The 14,084-nt window shown below is 41.1% G+C and overlaps 1 protein-coding gene across 1 annotated transcript; it reads left to right on the top strand.

Annotated features, from left to right (window-relative positions):
- Positions 1 to 6,128: 6,128 nt before the first annotated feature.
- On the top strand, positions 6,129 to 13,658 carry LOC144989044 (uncharacterized). The gene is made up of 2 exons (XM_078940801.1): positions 6,129 to 10,648; positions 12,230 to 13,658. Exon 2 carries the CDS (start codon positions 12,637 to 12,639, stop codon positions 13,393 to 13,395), a length of 759 nt encoding a protein of 252 aa, XP_078796927.1. The 5' UTR covers positions 6,129 to 10,648; positions 12,230 to 12,636; the 3' UTR covers positions 13,396 to 13,658.
- Positions 13,659 to 14,084: the final 426 nt, after the last annotated feature.

Below are 14,084 nucleotides of genomic sequence, written 5' to 3'. Positions count from 1 at the left end.
CTGGTGTCCATGAAATCTTTCCACTTTTATCCACCTTTGTCATGGTAGGGAGAACACGTCAAAGTAAGGGTGGGGTCATCTAAGATAGTACAAGGGTTAAAGACAATGCTTGTGAAAGGTTAGAGGGAAATAATAATGATTATCCAAGTCAAAGTAAACTTTATCGTCAATTTCTATAATGTTTTCACAGAGATAGAAATTGAAATTCCGTTTCTCTTCAAATCTATAATCCATCCATACATTTTCCAAACTTGCTCAATCCCTGGGATTGGGGATGCTGGAGCTTATCCTAGCTAATGTTGGACTAAGGTGGAGGGCGCAAACTCTGGATGATTCACCTGTCCATTTAAGTGACAATGATAATAAAATCCCAAATATTCGAAAGCAAATTTTAAGTCATTTACGTCTCGTTTCTACTGAGCGGTCTGGCCCAGACAAGTTGGGTATTTTGAGCATTTCCATTATGAAATGGACCCTTGAAGCCGGACTGACGGAACCGTACCGATCTTTGGGCCCCTGTTGGTAGTAGGTCCATTGAAAAATGTAACAGACCGATAAGGGTGGAGCTACTGTTAAAACCCGTTAATTGGCTGAAGGTCATTACAACAAAAGAAAGTGCCACGAAAGCAGCTGCCTTCCTCTTCGCCACCAGCAATCTTCTCTCCAACAACCTTAAATGACTTGCACTGTGAAGGCCCAACTTTAAGTGGAAACGCTCACCTGAATTGCCTGGACCATTTTAAACCGGACTGGTCCGGACCACTCAATAGAAATTAGGCTTTAAGGTGACTGTATAGATTAAAAAAGTATCACGGCCGTCAAAACCACAACAAAAGGTCAACAACGGCACACAAGGCAACTTGTTTCTCACCGTTTTTAGACAGTGGAGTCACATAAAACCTCTTGGTGTTCCTGCATGTTTAGTTTTCTCAGTCTGCGCTATTAAAATCTTCAACACAAAAAACAATCATAATACCACAGGCAGTGAAAACTGGAAAAACTTCTCCTTTTTTGCTGCTCCAGAAGATGGTATGAACAACATAAGACCACTAAGTAGAAAACCTGATTTTGTTTAAATATGCAGCAATGTTTTGATTTCTGGTAATAAAGTGGGTGTATCATGATTCCCTCAAGAGGTGAAACTTGGCCATTTTTTTTAATCTGTGCCTGCTTTTACAGCCGGCAAGGGTCACTGTGGTATAAAAGCCAATCAGCACTATTCTGGTGAGGAAGCTTTAGCTATGAAAGGCTGTAGGGTTCGATGACAGATATCAGAAGAGAAACTTTTAGACCAAGTTAAACCTAATCTTGATTTTAACAGAAACATACAACGCTTTATGAAGCAGAACATACAGTAGCTCAATCCTTAGCATTTACCAATGAAACATTGACTTTTTAGTTTTGTCAGGAACATATCACTGAAAAAAATGAACGGAACGAACTCATCTCCTTATATAAGCAGCAAACATGTAGACATGCTTCAGGCTAACACAAACCCATTTGAGGCAGGTTACACACAGTGGCACTCTGCCACTAAATGAACAGACATCAGTTTCTATTGCTGTTTCCACCCATGTTTGAGACGGCGGCACCTGGAGGTGCTCACTCCCCCTACAGTTACGCTGCATCATATTTGAACTATTTCTATACTAGATGGGATGAATTTGATGATTTGGGCTGGAATTTGCAAAATGGCAATCGATTTAACCCTTGTGCTATCTTAGATGACCCCACCCTTACATTGACATGTTCTCCCTACCATGACAAAGGTGGATAAAGGTGGAAAGATTTCATGGAATCCATGGACACCAGTGAAGATCACAAATCATTGAAGAAAAAAGGTTCAGAGCACTGTCTAGTGGGTCTAGATGACCCAACGCCCAATGTTAAAGTGCCTAGGATAGCACAAGGGTTGCTAAAATAATTAGTTCAAAGTGGGTCAAAGGAACAAGAGGCAGAGGAGCAGACAACACGTCTATGTTTTTAAGAACTGGTTAAACGGGTTTGAGGTGAACCTTATCCTATCCTGCAAGTCATGCACCGCCTACACGCACTGAGCCTTTATCCTTCATGAAAAAGCTCCATCAGTTAAAGCTTACATCTTTAGAAAGAAATGGCAGCTACTTCAGGACTTCTGATTGGATTCTTCTATCGTTTCTCCTCCACCCGTCTGAGCTACATTTGACACCAACCCCCCCTCGGGTGAACCCAGAAACCACTATATTAATGAGGCTAGACTTTTCTGTTGGTGATAGAACCACTATACCCACCGAAACAACATTTCAGTTAACATTGATGGTTTGCTAATCAACAAGACATCCTCTGCTGCAAAGGTGTTTGATGCTTGAGCAGGGTACTCATTATTACACCTGAATGGAACAAATGGAGCAGGTGAGAAGACCCGAGTTGTCCTCTGGCTCACTGAATGATGCATTTGGCCTCGCGGTGCTCAGCCTCTATGCAAAATAGACCCACTGGCTACACCACACAGAGTCATGTTGTATTTGGAGGCTTATGCAAATGACTGACCCTTCACATGGCATCAGCATCAGCGGGAGAAATTACCTTTTAGAACCAACAACCTCTGCTGCTTAGTAAAAAAAGCAAGTAAAAATGCACTCAATTGAGAACAAATGTGCTTTAGAAACACATCTCATGATTTGGTTAATACTAAAAGATGCCGTTACTCTTCAGAAAGTTTAGAACATTTTAGAATGCCGGTTTAGAACGTTTATTCCTACAAAGTACACTAGAACAATGAATGCTAAAAGACTTTTCTCTTTAATTGTGTTGCAACTTTTAACAAGTAAGATCAAACAAAAACGATGGAGATGTTTTGCTGTTTTGTTATTAGCTTACTAATGTAGAGCACTGCGCAAATGTTTCCGGCAGGTCCTACAAAGGCTGTCAACAAAGATTTCTTTCACATAAAAAAGGATTGTCTACTTTTAGCAATTTATCAAATTCAAAACAGAAATCAGTGAAATGTTTGTTTTTCATGAAAATCTGGTCCTCACTAAACAGCACTTCCTTACTTCTCCAGTCTGCTTTTGAGATATTCTCCCCAAGGTCTTTACCTTCCATCGACAAGCTTGTGTTAATGGTTCCTGGAAGAAAACGTACGTTTCAGGGGGACCGTGCGATTGCTGTGTTGGCTCCTAAACTATATGGAATCAGTTTCCACCGGCAGTTAGAGAGGTCACGCTCTCGGAGAGTTTTAAATAAGAATAAAATTGGTTTTATGTTTTTTATTCTTTTCTATTTTTGTCTTAACAATATTTTAATTTGGTTTCTGATTCCTACAGATGGTAAAATTCAGAGATTTACTGAGATTTTAAGTTTTTGGTAGACCTAAAATACCAAACAGGAGTTGATGATAATGAACAACAAAACCCATGAACTGAAATAGAAACAGAACATGGCTGCATCTGTGTCGAAATAACTACGTTATATATTGACCTCATTATGGTTCCAGGAATGATAACAAAGGGTGGCACTCATCAATTGAAAACACCAAATATTAGTCGATACATCGACTAACCCAATCATTCAGCCAAGCCGTGTAGCTACTGGGATTTTAAGCAGGAATTTTGTTACTGTCTTGTTGCATTTGAAGCTCAATCCATCCATTTCCTCAACCTGCTGAATCCCTTTGAAATCTCTGACTTGCTGGAGCCAACCCAGCTAGTGTTGGGCAATGGAGGGGCACACCTTGGTGTTCAGTCGATCACAGGATCATACAGCTTCTTTCACATTGTTATGACCTGTGGGAGGAAGCTGGAGGTCCTGGAGAAAACCCAAACGTAAGGGTTAGGGTTAGGAAAACATGAAAAATCCATACAGAAAAGTACCAGCTGGGACTGAAACAGGGTCATCTTGCTGTGAGGTAAGATTGCTAACCATACACCACTGTGCAGCCCCATATGAAAGTCGAACTGCCAAGTACACTCACTGGCTACTTTATGAGGCACACCTATCCAGCTCCCCTTTGACGTAAATGTATAATCAGCCAATCACATGGTGAAAACAGACTGATGATTTACATTAAAGGTATGCAGGTTTTGCACGTGATTGTTTATAACTACTTTTGGTCCAGAGAAAAATGCATAATTTCTGTTGCATATTTTCACTGTTATGCATAACAGAACTTCAAAGAATGAGTGGAAAATAGTCTGAACTGTGTTCTTTATGATAAGTTATAATGTATGAGCCTGTCTATAGATTTCCATTACAGGACTGTAGTTGTTTATTTAGACTAAGCTGCTGGCAGCCCTAAGATCACAGGCCATGCATACAGTGGAATCACCAGCTTTAGTACATATATCATAATTTTTACCAGAAAATTAGTCTATTCCATTTAATGCAAAATAGTGTTCTAAAATTATTCCACAACTTTGCAGTTTTCTTACAGAACCATCCAATGTATTACAGTTATTCTGTTGACAGTTGACCCTCTTGACTGCAAGGTGTTATGGCAGGTTTAGGATGCATGCAAGTCGGTGAATACTGTCTTTAATTTACATTTTGCACAGTCCCCCATCTCTGGGGGCTGGGATTGTGTATCAACAAGCAATCATAAAAATAAAACAGAGGCAATCAACTGGCATGGGTACACATGGATGCCTGTCGTTATAAATTAATATTCAATTTAACTGAACTGTGTGTGTATGTGTGTGTGTGTGTGTGTGTGTGTGTGTGTGTGTGTGTGTGTAATGTGTATGTATGTGTGTACAAAGATTGGCAGTGTGAAATGGACAGATGTAATTTAGGGATATAGGATGGATGGTAATAAATCTACCAAACCGCAGTTTCCACCTAAATGAAAGAAACAAAATGTAAAAACACAAAAGAGTGACTTTCGAATGTTTGTCAGACTTTGGATGCAAAAGTGACAGTAACACTGACTGCTCAAATATAAATGATAGATTATTATTAAGATTTAGTAGTAGATTAATTATTCTTGTTGGCGAGTAAGGAAGATTTGAAAGAGGCGTTAGGAGTTTAACTTTATTGCAAAATTCTGGTGTTTCAGTAAGAATTAGTTCACTAAAAACCCACTGCTTATTTTTGTTAGTTCCTTTAAATGTTCCTGTAAATCTACATAAAAAATTGTTTCTCAAGGTGCAAGGTGGAGTAATGGTTAGCATTCTTACTTCTTACCTCACAGCGGGAAGATCCGAATTTGAAAAATGGCTGAGAATTAGTATATTTTCTTCAGGTACTCCGTCTTCCTCCCACGGTCCAAAAAATATAAATTTGTAGGTTCATTCATTAATCTATTTGTCCCTTAGGTGTAAATGTGAATGAGTGAGTGATGAATGGATGGATGGATGGATGGATGAGGGATGGAGGGATGGATGGATGGAGTGATGGATGGATGGATGGATGGATGGATGGATGGATGGATGGATGGATGGATGGATGGATGGATGTTGTTCTTCACATCCCCACCTTGGGCTGTGGAAATTTCTCTGTCTCTTTTGAAACTTAGTTAAGTTTTGCTATCCTTGTTGCTTTAACCCTTGTGCTATCTTAGATGACCCCCCCCCCTTCCATTGACGTGTTCTCCCTACCATGACAAAGGTGGATAAAGGTGGAAAGATTTCATGTAATCCATGGACACCAGTGAAGTTCACAAATCATTGAAGAAAAAAGGTTCAGAGCACTGTCACCAAGAAAATCGCTCTGTTCACGTAAAAAAAGAAAAGAAAGGCATAGCAAAGGTACTTAGATCTGTGTCTAAATGTTAGTCACAACTGCCCTTGTGGCATGGACGTGGGCTGTCTGAGGGGAAAAATGGGCAAACCTGCATGGGATACGCAGGTGGTCCGCACTAGTCTGCACAAAATTTTAAGTTCTTAGACTACTTGCTGTTGGAAATGTTCGTGCAGGTTTTTCAACTGAAAGTATAGTGAATGCTTAAAGACCCACTCCAATGAAAGTGCTGTTTTTCAGTGTTTTTACCACGTTCTTGTAGCATTTTTCTCTTGACGGAGCACAAAGGAATTTAAGATTACAGCGCATTTCTGAGTATTTCTTCATTCAAATTGTGCTGGATCAGGATCGGATGAAAACCTGCGGTTTGGAAAAGCTTGAGTTTGTGACACAGCTGCCACAGGTGAGCTAAAGTCACTCATCTCCACTCGTTTCTGATCATCCACTATGAGACGTCTTTGTTTTCCTCGTCTGAGCTGGAATCTGGATCTAAACTGTGTGGCTGAGTAGTTATAATGTGCTGCACTGCGAATGTTAGGTTGAGGGTGTGAGGGGCTGTAAGCTAGCGGGAGAGATTGTGAACAAAGAGGTGATGGGAAATTAACTGAGGCTAACTTCCGTACCAACAGTTCCATCCACAACTCATAGATGAATTTCTAATGAACTCCTGCTGCTAAAAAAACAACACAGACTTTTTGATTTTGGCTAAAAATAGCATAATCAGAATTGAAAGACCACTGGGAACACTTTGAGAATAGAAAAAAAAATAGTTGGAGCAGGACTTTTAGCACAACGTAAGGGGGAACTAGATGAGATGCAGGCGTGTTGCACAGATTTTTTCATTTCTTTTACCCTTAAGGTGGTAAAAGAACAAGAAACCCTTGTGTTTGCCTTAAGATGCGGCCACACCTCTATGACCCTCCATGGATCAAGAAAACCCATAAACCTGCAGCACCCATCAGGATCAACCCGAGGGACTGAAGCATAAAGTTTAGTTTAAGGGAAATGCACTCAGTCACAAACAAAATTTTATATTTTTAATAAAAAATATAAAATAAAATAAAAATGTGCCCAACTTTTGTTTTTATCAATCACATATCGCCACATCATCAGCAAATGTAATCGGTAATGCTTTCTTTTACATGACAGTACTCACAGTGTACTTACATGGTATTTACATTGTACTTATTGTGTAACTACTGGGTACTTACAGGGTGTTTACATGGTACTTTTTATGGAATTTACTGGGTACTTACATGGTACGTTTTTGTGTCTACTCGGTACTTAAACTGTACTTGCTGTGTATTTATGTGGTACTATTTGGTTCATACTGATGTGTTACATACTGGGTATTTATCATATATTTACTGGGTATTTACATGTTGTGCAAAGGTGTCTTTTGTGGTACTTACCACATGTAAGAACAAGGTAAGTACAAATAAAGTACCTTGAATTTAAGTCTGTACTCGTTATATGTTTCATGGTATTTACCATGAATTTACCACAGAAACTACCCCTTAAGTACAATGAAACTGGATTGTAAAAGAAAGTCAGCCCTATTTTCACTCTATTACATGGTACTTACAGTAGTAAATGATGGGTATGTTCACGTATTACCAAGTGTACACTTGATCTTCTGACCTTACCAAATGAGACAATGCAAACTTGTTGGTAAAGGTGAAGTAACTGCATTGTAAAAACCTATTCTGACTGGTACTACTGTACCCAGTAGTTACACAATAAGTACCATTTAAATACCACGTAAGTACACTATAAGGAGAAAGAAACCGTTACCATGTATTTTGTCTACACAAAAATAAGAAGTTATGGTAATACATTTTGATTGATCTGTGAATGTTTGATTAGATCATTATCTTCAAAACACTAAGCAATACCATGATCTTAGCCTTAAACAATACTTTAAAAATATTTATAAACTTCACATTTAATCCATGAATAATAAATAGTTTTCACACCGTTTGAATTGGTATTTCAGTAATGGGTGAACATAGAGACGGGATGAGGTTGCTTGAAGTTTTTAAGTGGAAATCAAAAATTCCTGCAGAGATGGGGTGTTGGTTTCCCTGGTTCTGGTTTTTACAGAGTGGTGTATTGACATTCTGCTTGTCAAAACAATATAATTTACTTTTTAAATATGGCAGAGAGTTTGAAGAAGAAATATGTCCAAGTACCAGATCTGAAGCTGTGGCTAAAACTCCTCATTTTATCACTGCAATAAGACGGTAATTATCTAAAAACCTATACCATGTTAAGCCTTTTACAGTAAACAATATCCATGTATATGTTAATGACACACAGAAGAACACTTTTTCTAATTAAATACTAGTTATTTTACGTTATTCTCCAATCTGGAAGTAAGAGGACTCGATCTCTGAGGCCTTTCGCTCCTTGTGGGTGTCGCCAATTTCTAGACGTCGACATAGACGTCGACCTCAGCAGCATGTCTGCGTTTCTTCCACAAAAACAAACAACATTCGAACTCCTCCCTGCCCTTAGAAGGAGGGTCTAAGGCAGTAGTATCCAAATTGAGGCTTTGAGGGTCGGCCTCCTGCTGGTTTTCCAGAAACCCTGCCTTATCTGCCGTTGAGTACCTGGATCAGGTGTGTTTAGTCAATATAGAGCTTTACTGGCAGGATGGTTGGAGAATATTTAGGACACTGGCTGTCCAGGCCTGGATTTGGGCACCTCTGGTCGAAGGGCAGGGATGCCCAGATTAACTTAGTCTGTTTAGTTTGTAGTTTTGATTCGTTATCAGTTTTTGCAATTTATGACTGATTTAAATTTTTTTGTACAATTATAACATGTGAAGCCCATAGAGACAACTGTGTTGTGATATTGAGCTATATTTATTAAAAAAACAGATTCCATTCTGTAGAAAAAACAATTTAAGGCCAACCTGCCAGTTCAGTGGCCTTGTGGTTAGAGTGTCCTGCCTGTAACTGGAACGTCGTGGGTTCAAACGAGTTCCAGGCCGAGTCATACCAAAGACTTTAAAAATGGGACCCAATGCCTCCCTGCTTGACACTCTGCATTACGGATTGGAGGGTTTAAGCCACCAAATGTGTGGCTGTGTCCCACAGGAGATGGGTCAAATGCAGAGAATAAATTTCACAGATCTATTTGTGGGTCTTTGACTCAACTGCTCAATGATTAAATACCAGAACTTGTCTCATTGTTTTGACATACAATTTAACTCAGGGAATTTGCTTCTATTAGAACAAACATTAAAAAGCCCCTGGGGCACCTTTTACCAATAAAAGGATGTTAAAATTGGAAGACTCACTTTGACAGGTAGCTATTGCTTTCACAGCTCCTTTTGTTTACTTTTCCACACTGTACACAGATATGCAGTTTGAATCCAGAACTGCTGTTTGTTTTGCTCTCACTTGTTGCTTCATCAGCTGCATGCACTTGGCATATTGTTTTGGCTCCTGTCAGTCTTCCTTTTCCTTCTGACAGAAAACCCAGTCGAGCCTCAGACTGCAGCTGAAGGCTTCCAGTCAGCTGCACTTGTTTCTGCTCAGAGCCACACTTCTATTGAAAATGGTGTCATGCTTTCAGCGACTAATTGGCATCACAAGCCAGATCCTCCACCCACCAGTCTGGAGGTCTGCGTTGGTTAATGGCAGATCTAAATGTTTTGTTTTGGATGGAAATGAGAGCAGACAGAGGCATCCAGAATGACCTGTGGCTGCTGTGGAGCTCATCGTTGAGGGTGATATGAGGCTGAGGGTAGGAATGTCATCCAACACAGCTTGTTATGGGAATGCGTGTCTGTGTGTGCATAATGATTAATGCGTGTGATGAATCACCTTGCTGCTGAAAAGGTGGTAAAAAGGTACATTAAGTGAGTTCAGCACTAAGGAGCCCCCGGCTTGTGATCATGCATTTTTCAACTGACCTGCCTCTGAATTCTGCAGGAACTCTCCATGTAGAAGTACAGTGGGCCTCTTCACGGTCTTCCATTTGTTCACCGACACACAGATGAACCACTACACGGTAGTGTACACCTTTTCTAAACAGAGCAGCCTGAGTTGACTGATCAAGTTTCAAGGACCCTGCAAGAACGACAAAAGCAGAACTGAACCACGTCAGAAAACAGAATTGTCATGCATCGCATCACGTCAGAGCAGCTGCAGGCAAAAGGAATGTGAGAATAAAAAACGGACAAAAATCATTTATTCTCCCATCCTCAATGATCAAATGTCCCTTTGAGAATCAATTCTAAAGAACGGAACCAGTTAAAGTAATTCAGACACGAATTTAAAATGTTTTTGTTAATCAATGTTTAAAATCAAATGTTAGTGGGTTGAAATAACAGCCTCAGTTCTTCATCTCCTGCCAATGGACTACTGTAACAGTCTTCTTTCTGTTCAAGTTAGAAATCTGCTGCCAAAGTTTGAACTTTCCTTCAGCTTTAAAGTCGTAAGAGCGGCTACCCTAACTGCTTCTAAATAACTACTGCTAGTTCATTAAACATAAAGTGCTTATATTGTGCAAAGTCTTTTTTTCTTCTTCCTACTTTTAAGTAAGAAAAAACAACCCCTAAGTAGTATTTAGATCTATTCATGCATCCCTGAATATTCATCTAAAAACCTGGTCTCTGAGCACCAGCCCCTCCCAACTCATGGAAATGAGTGGGTTCTCACATTGTGACATCACAAAGTGAGGAACAGCTCCTTCCAGAAAGAGTCTGCGCTACCAGCTCCGCCCCAAAGGCTCTTTCTCTGTTGAGCTAGCGGTGATCTGCAAAACGCATTTCTTTTAAATAAACAATCTGCACATCCATCTTTGAAAACTTTAGATGTTTGTTTTCGAGGACGAGGACGGCTCTAGGTCGAAGTCAAGAAATGGGCGACACCCACAAGGAGCAGAAGGCGGAGTCTCAGAGATCAAGTCCTCTAACTTCCAGGTAGGAAATGAGTTGCAAAAATAACTCACATTTCATGAAATAATGTTTTTCTTGAGAGCTCCATCATCAGGACATAAACAAGCAGTAAGAGCAGACCTTTCTCTCTGAACTGATGCTTTATTTAACCCATCGGGACGGTATATAACCCGACGGGATCAGTTTATACTGTATATATCGCTTTATATCGCTGAATCTTGACTGCAGCAGCCTTGTCATAGTAACATGACAAGGCGCCGCACCCCGGTGCACCACCTATAATGATAGTCAAGATTGGTTAAATAAAGCATCGGTTCAGAGGGAGAGTTCACCTCTCACCGCTTGTCTTTGTGTAGATGATAAGCTAAAAGTTGTTTTAGAGAAGAGGGCGCAGTGATACACAAGATTTGACATAGATGATCGGAACTTCTTTTTGGGGCGTGCGGTTGTCACTTTTTAATGCACACCCAGCAGCCAATCAGAATCGAGTATTCACCCAGACCATGGTATAAATTCTATATTAAGTATTTTGAGACTAAGTAAAGGGATATAATTTACAAAATGAAGTGAAAGAGAGCCAAACAGTTGTCCACCTAAATTCTGGTTATTTCCATTTTTGCTGTTTGTTAAACATGTTCTTGTGCGTCTAATGTAACAGAACTTCTTTCTCCCGACTCCACACCCATGTGAGGATTAGAAATGTTCTGAGTGCTTTATGAATTCTAAAGCACAGAGACTATGAACGTGTAGTGAGAACAGAACAGGATGTGCAACCCACTGGAGTAGTGAAGATCCCAAGGACTTCAAAGTGTGAGCAAAGAAAGAGCCAGGCTGGTAGAAAACGCCTCTTTCAGCCTGAACTGTATTCTTTACTACACTTAAATACACAAACTATGGGTTGGGTGCTTTTTTCCCTACCATCTTAAGCAATATGACAGCTAAACATTCAGACAGTTCTGACTGCTGCTGGTGATTCTGCAGGACTAAGAATGGGGAAACCAGAGAAAGGCAGCGTTGTTCCACACACATCTAACATGAAATAATGCAAGTCTAACTACACAAGCAGTCTGTAGAGTTATTGCTACTCAGTTCACACAACTGTAAATGATTTTGTTTTTCCCTGAAGGTAAAATGTATATGTGGGCTTGTAAAATGCAAGATTGAAGCCTTGACTGGCTGCTCCATTCCCCAGACTTAAGTCAAAATTCATAGGTCAAATTCTAAGAAACTGTGCATTTTGTTTGCTGTCAGGTCTATTAGCCCACATGCCACACATAAACATTCGCCTTTTCACAGGGAGCTTTAAAGCATCAGAGGACGAGTCTGCCAGTCCAGGACCTTCCAGACATCTTAGGCATACATGATAAAGGCCTGAAGCATTCACAGACACCAGAAAGACAAAAGTTATCCTAGCAAAGTTATCATAGCAACCCAACAGACTGAATCAATTGTTCTGTTTGATATGATTCTGTCTTGAGTATTAAGGGAAAAAAACGAGTCCACATAAAAACCAGAATACCTGCTGTGCTGTGCTTCAGGGAGGCCCTGCTTATCTGTAATATCTGACTTCCATCTACTTTTTATTTTTTCACTTCCCGGTTACAGAGCGGACGCGTGTGGCTCACGGCAGCTATACAACTATCTTTAAGTGATTTAAAAGTTGATTGAGAGCTGACCATGGCCCCTAAGAAAAACCAAGCAACTGGTGACTACGAAGACCTTAAAAAGATTCTTGATGATATCCAAGCTGCATTGTATCCTTTCATGGAGCAAGTGACCAGCTAGACCAGCTAGGACTCAACACCTCCCTGTGTAACTGGCTGCTGGACTTTCTGACAGGGAGACCACAGGCAGTCCGTGTCGGCAACAACACCTCCAGCACCATCACAATTAACACAGGGGTCCCCCAAGGATGTGTGCTAAGCCCCCTTCTCTTCACTCTGCTGACTCACGACTGCACCCCAACATCAAGCTCCAACCTCTTCATCAAGTTTGCGGATGACACAACAGTGATGGGTCTTATCAACAACAACGATGAGACCCCCTACAGGAGTGAGGTGAACAGGCTGGCTCTGTGGTGCAAAGACAACAATCTCCACCTGAATGTGGAGAAGACAAAGGAGATGGTTGTGGACTTCAGGAGAACTCCCACCCAGCATGCTCCACTGATCGTCAATGGTGCTGCTGTGGAAAGAGTGAGCTGCACCAAGTTCCTGGGGGTGCACATCTCCGACGACCTGTCTTGGAACCACAACACTGCATCACTGGCCAAAAAATCCCAACAACGCCTGTACTTCCTCCGCAAACTGAAGAGAGCCAGAGCTCCTCCCCCCATCATGCAGACCTTTTACAGGGGCGCCATCGAGAGCATCCTGACCAGCTGCATCACCGTGTGGTACGGAGCCTGCAATGTGTCCTGCCGGAAGACTCTGCAGCACATTGTGAAGACAGCTGAGAAGATCGTTGGTGTCCCTCTTACTGGCCTCTCGGACATTTACCGCCCCCGCCTCACCCGCAAAGCCATCAGGATTGCAAGGGACCCCTCACACCCATCCCAGAGACACTTTAACCTGCTGCCATCAGGGAGGAGGCTGCAAAGTCTGCAGGCCAGAACCAGCAGACTAAAAGACAGTTTCCTCCATCAGGCAATAAGGACCCTCAACTCCCTCCCTGCCCCCCCCCCCTGGCCCCTCCCCTCCATCCTACAAGCTCACATTGAAAACTTCACACCATTTCAGAATATCATCTTCACCAAAGACTGCCATCACTGACTCATCCACTTACTGTCCTCAGCACTGATGTCACTTTAAACTGCCACTTTAACCATGCCACTGTTCTTTAGCACTGTTTAGATTACTGTTATTCATCTAACTATTACTGTCTTTTTATCTATTTTTGATAGTTGAAAGTTGTTTATTTATTATTTTATATGCTGCTTGCACTGTGGGGTGAGAGGAAAGCAATTTCATCTGTGCTGTATGTCTTATGGATGGAGCATACTTGACAATAAAGCTGACTTTGACTTTGACTTTGACTTTGAAGTGACCGCTGAGCTAACTCCGCTGATGGAGCTAATGGTTCTGGAGGTTCTGGAGGCTCAGGGCTCCAAAGGAGCAAAGAGAAAACCGGGTTGATATTCTGGAGAAAAGACTGGATGATGTGGAACAACAAGCAAGGATAAATAATGTCATTCTCACTAGAGTACCGATCAAACCTCTGGCAAAGCTAAATGCAGCTGAAGTTAGCATTGCTAATGCTAATAGCACTAGCATTGCTAGCAGGTCTTCTGAAATGGAGAGCATTGGATAGTCTCTGGAACACCAAGTGGAATCATTTCTCACATCTAAAGGGATTTCCCTGGATCTAAATACCATCGAGAACTGCCACCTGTTCCCCAGGGGAAAGGGGACGGACAAACCAGCGATCCTCATCAGGTTTGTGAATCAAAAACACAAGCTAG

The sequence above is a fragment of the Oryzias latipes genome, chromosome 22 (genome assembly GCF_053564925.1).
Source record: "Oryzias latipes strain Hd-rR chromosome 22, Olatipes_Hd-rR_3.1".
Classification (NCBI taxonomy): domain Eukaryota; kingdom Metazoa; phylum Chordata; class Actinopteri; order Beloniformes; family Adrianichthyidae; genus Oryzias; species Oryzias latipes.
This window is presented reverse-complemented; position numbering and strand designations above follow the sequence as displayed.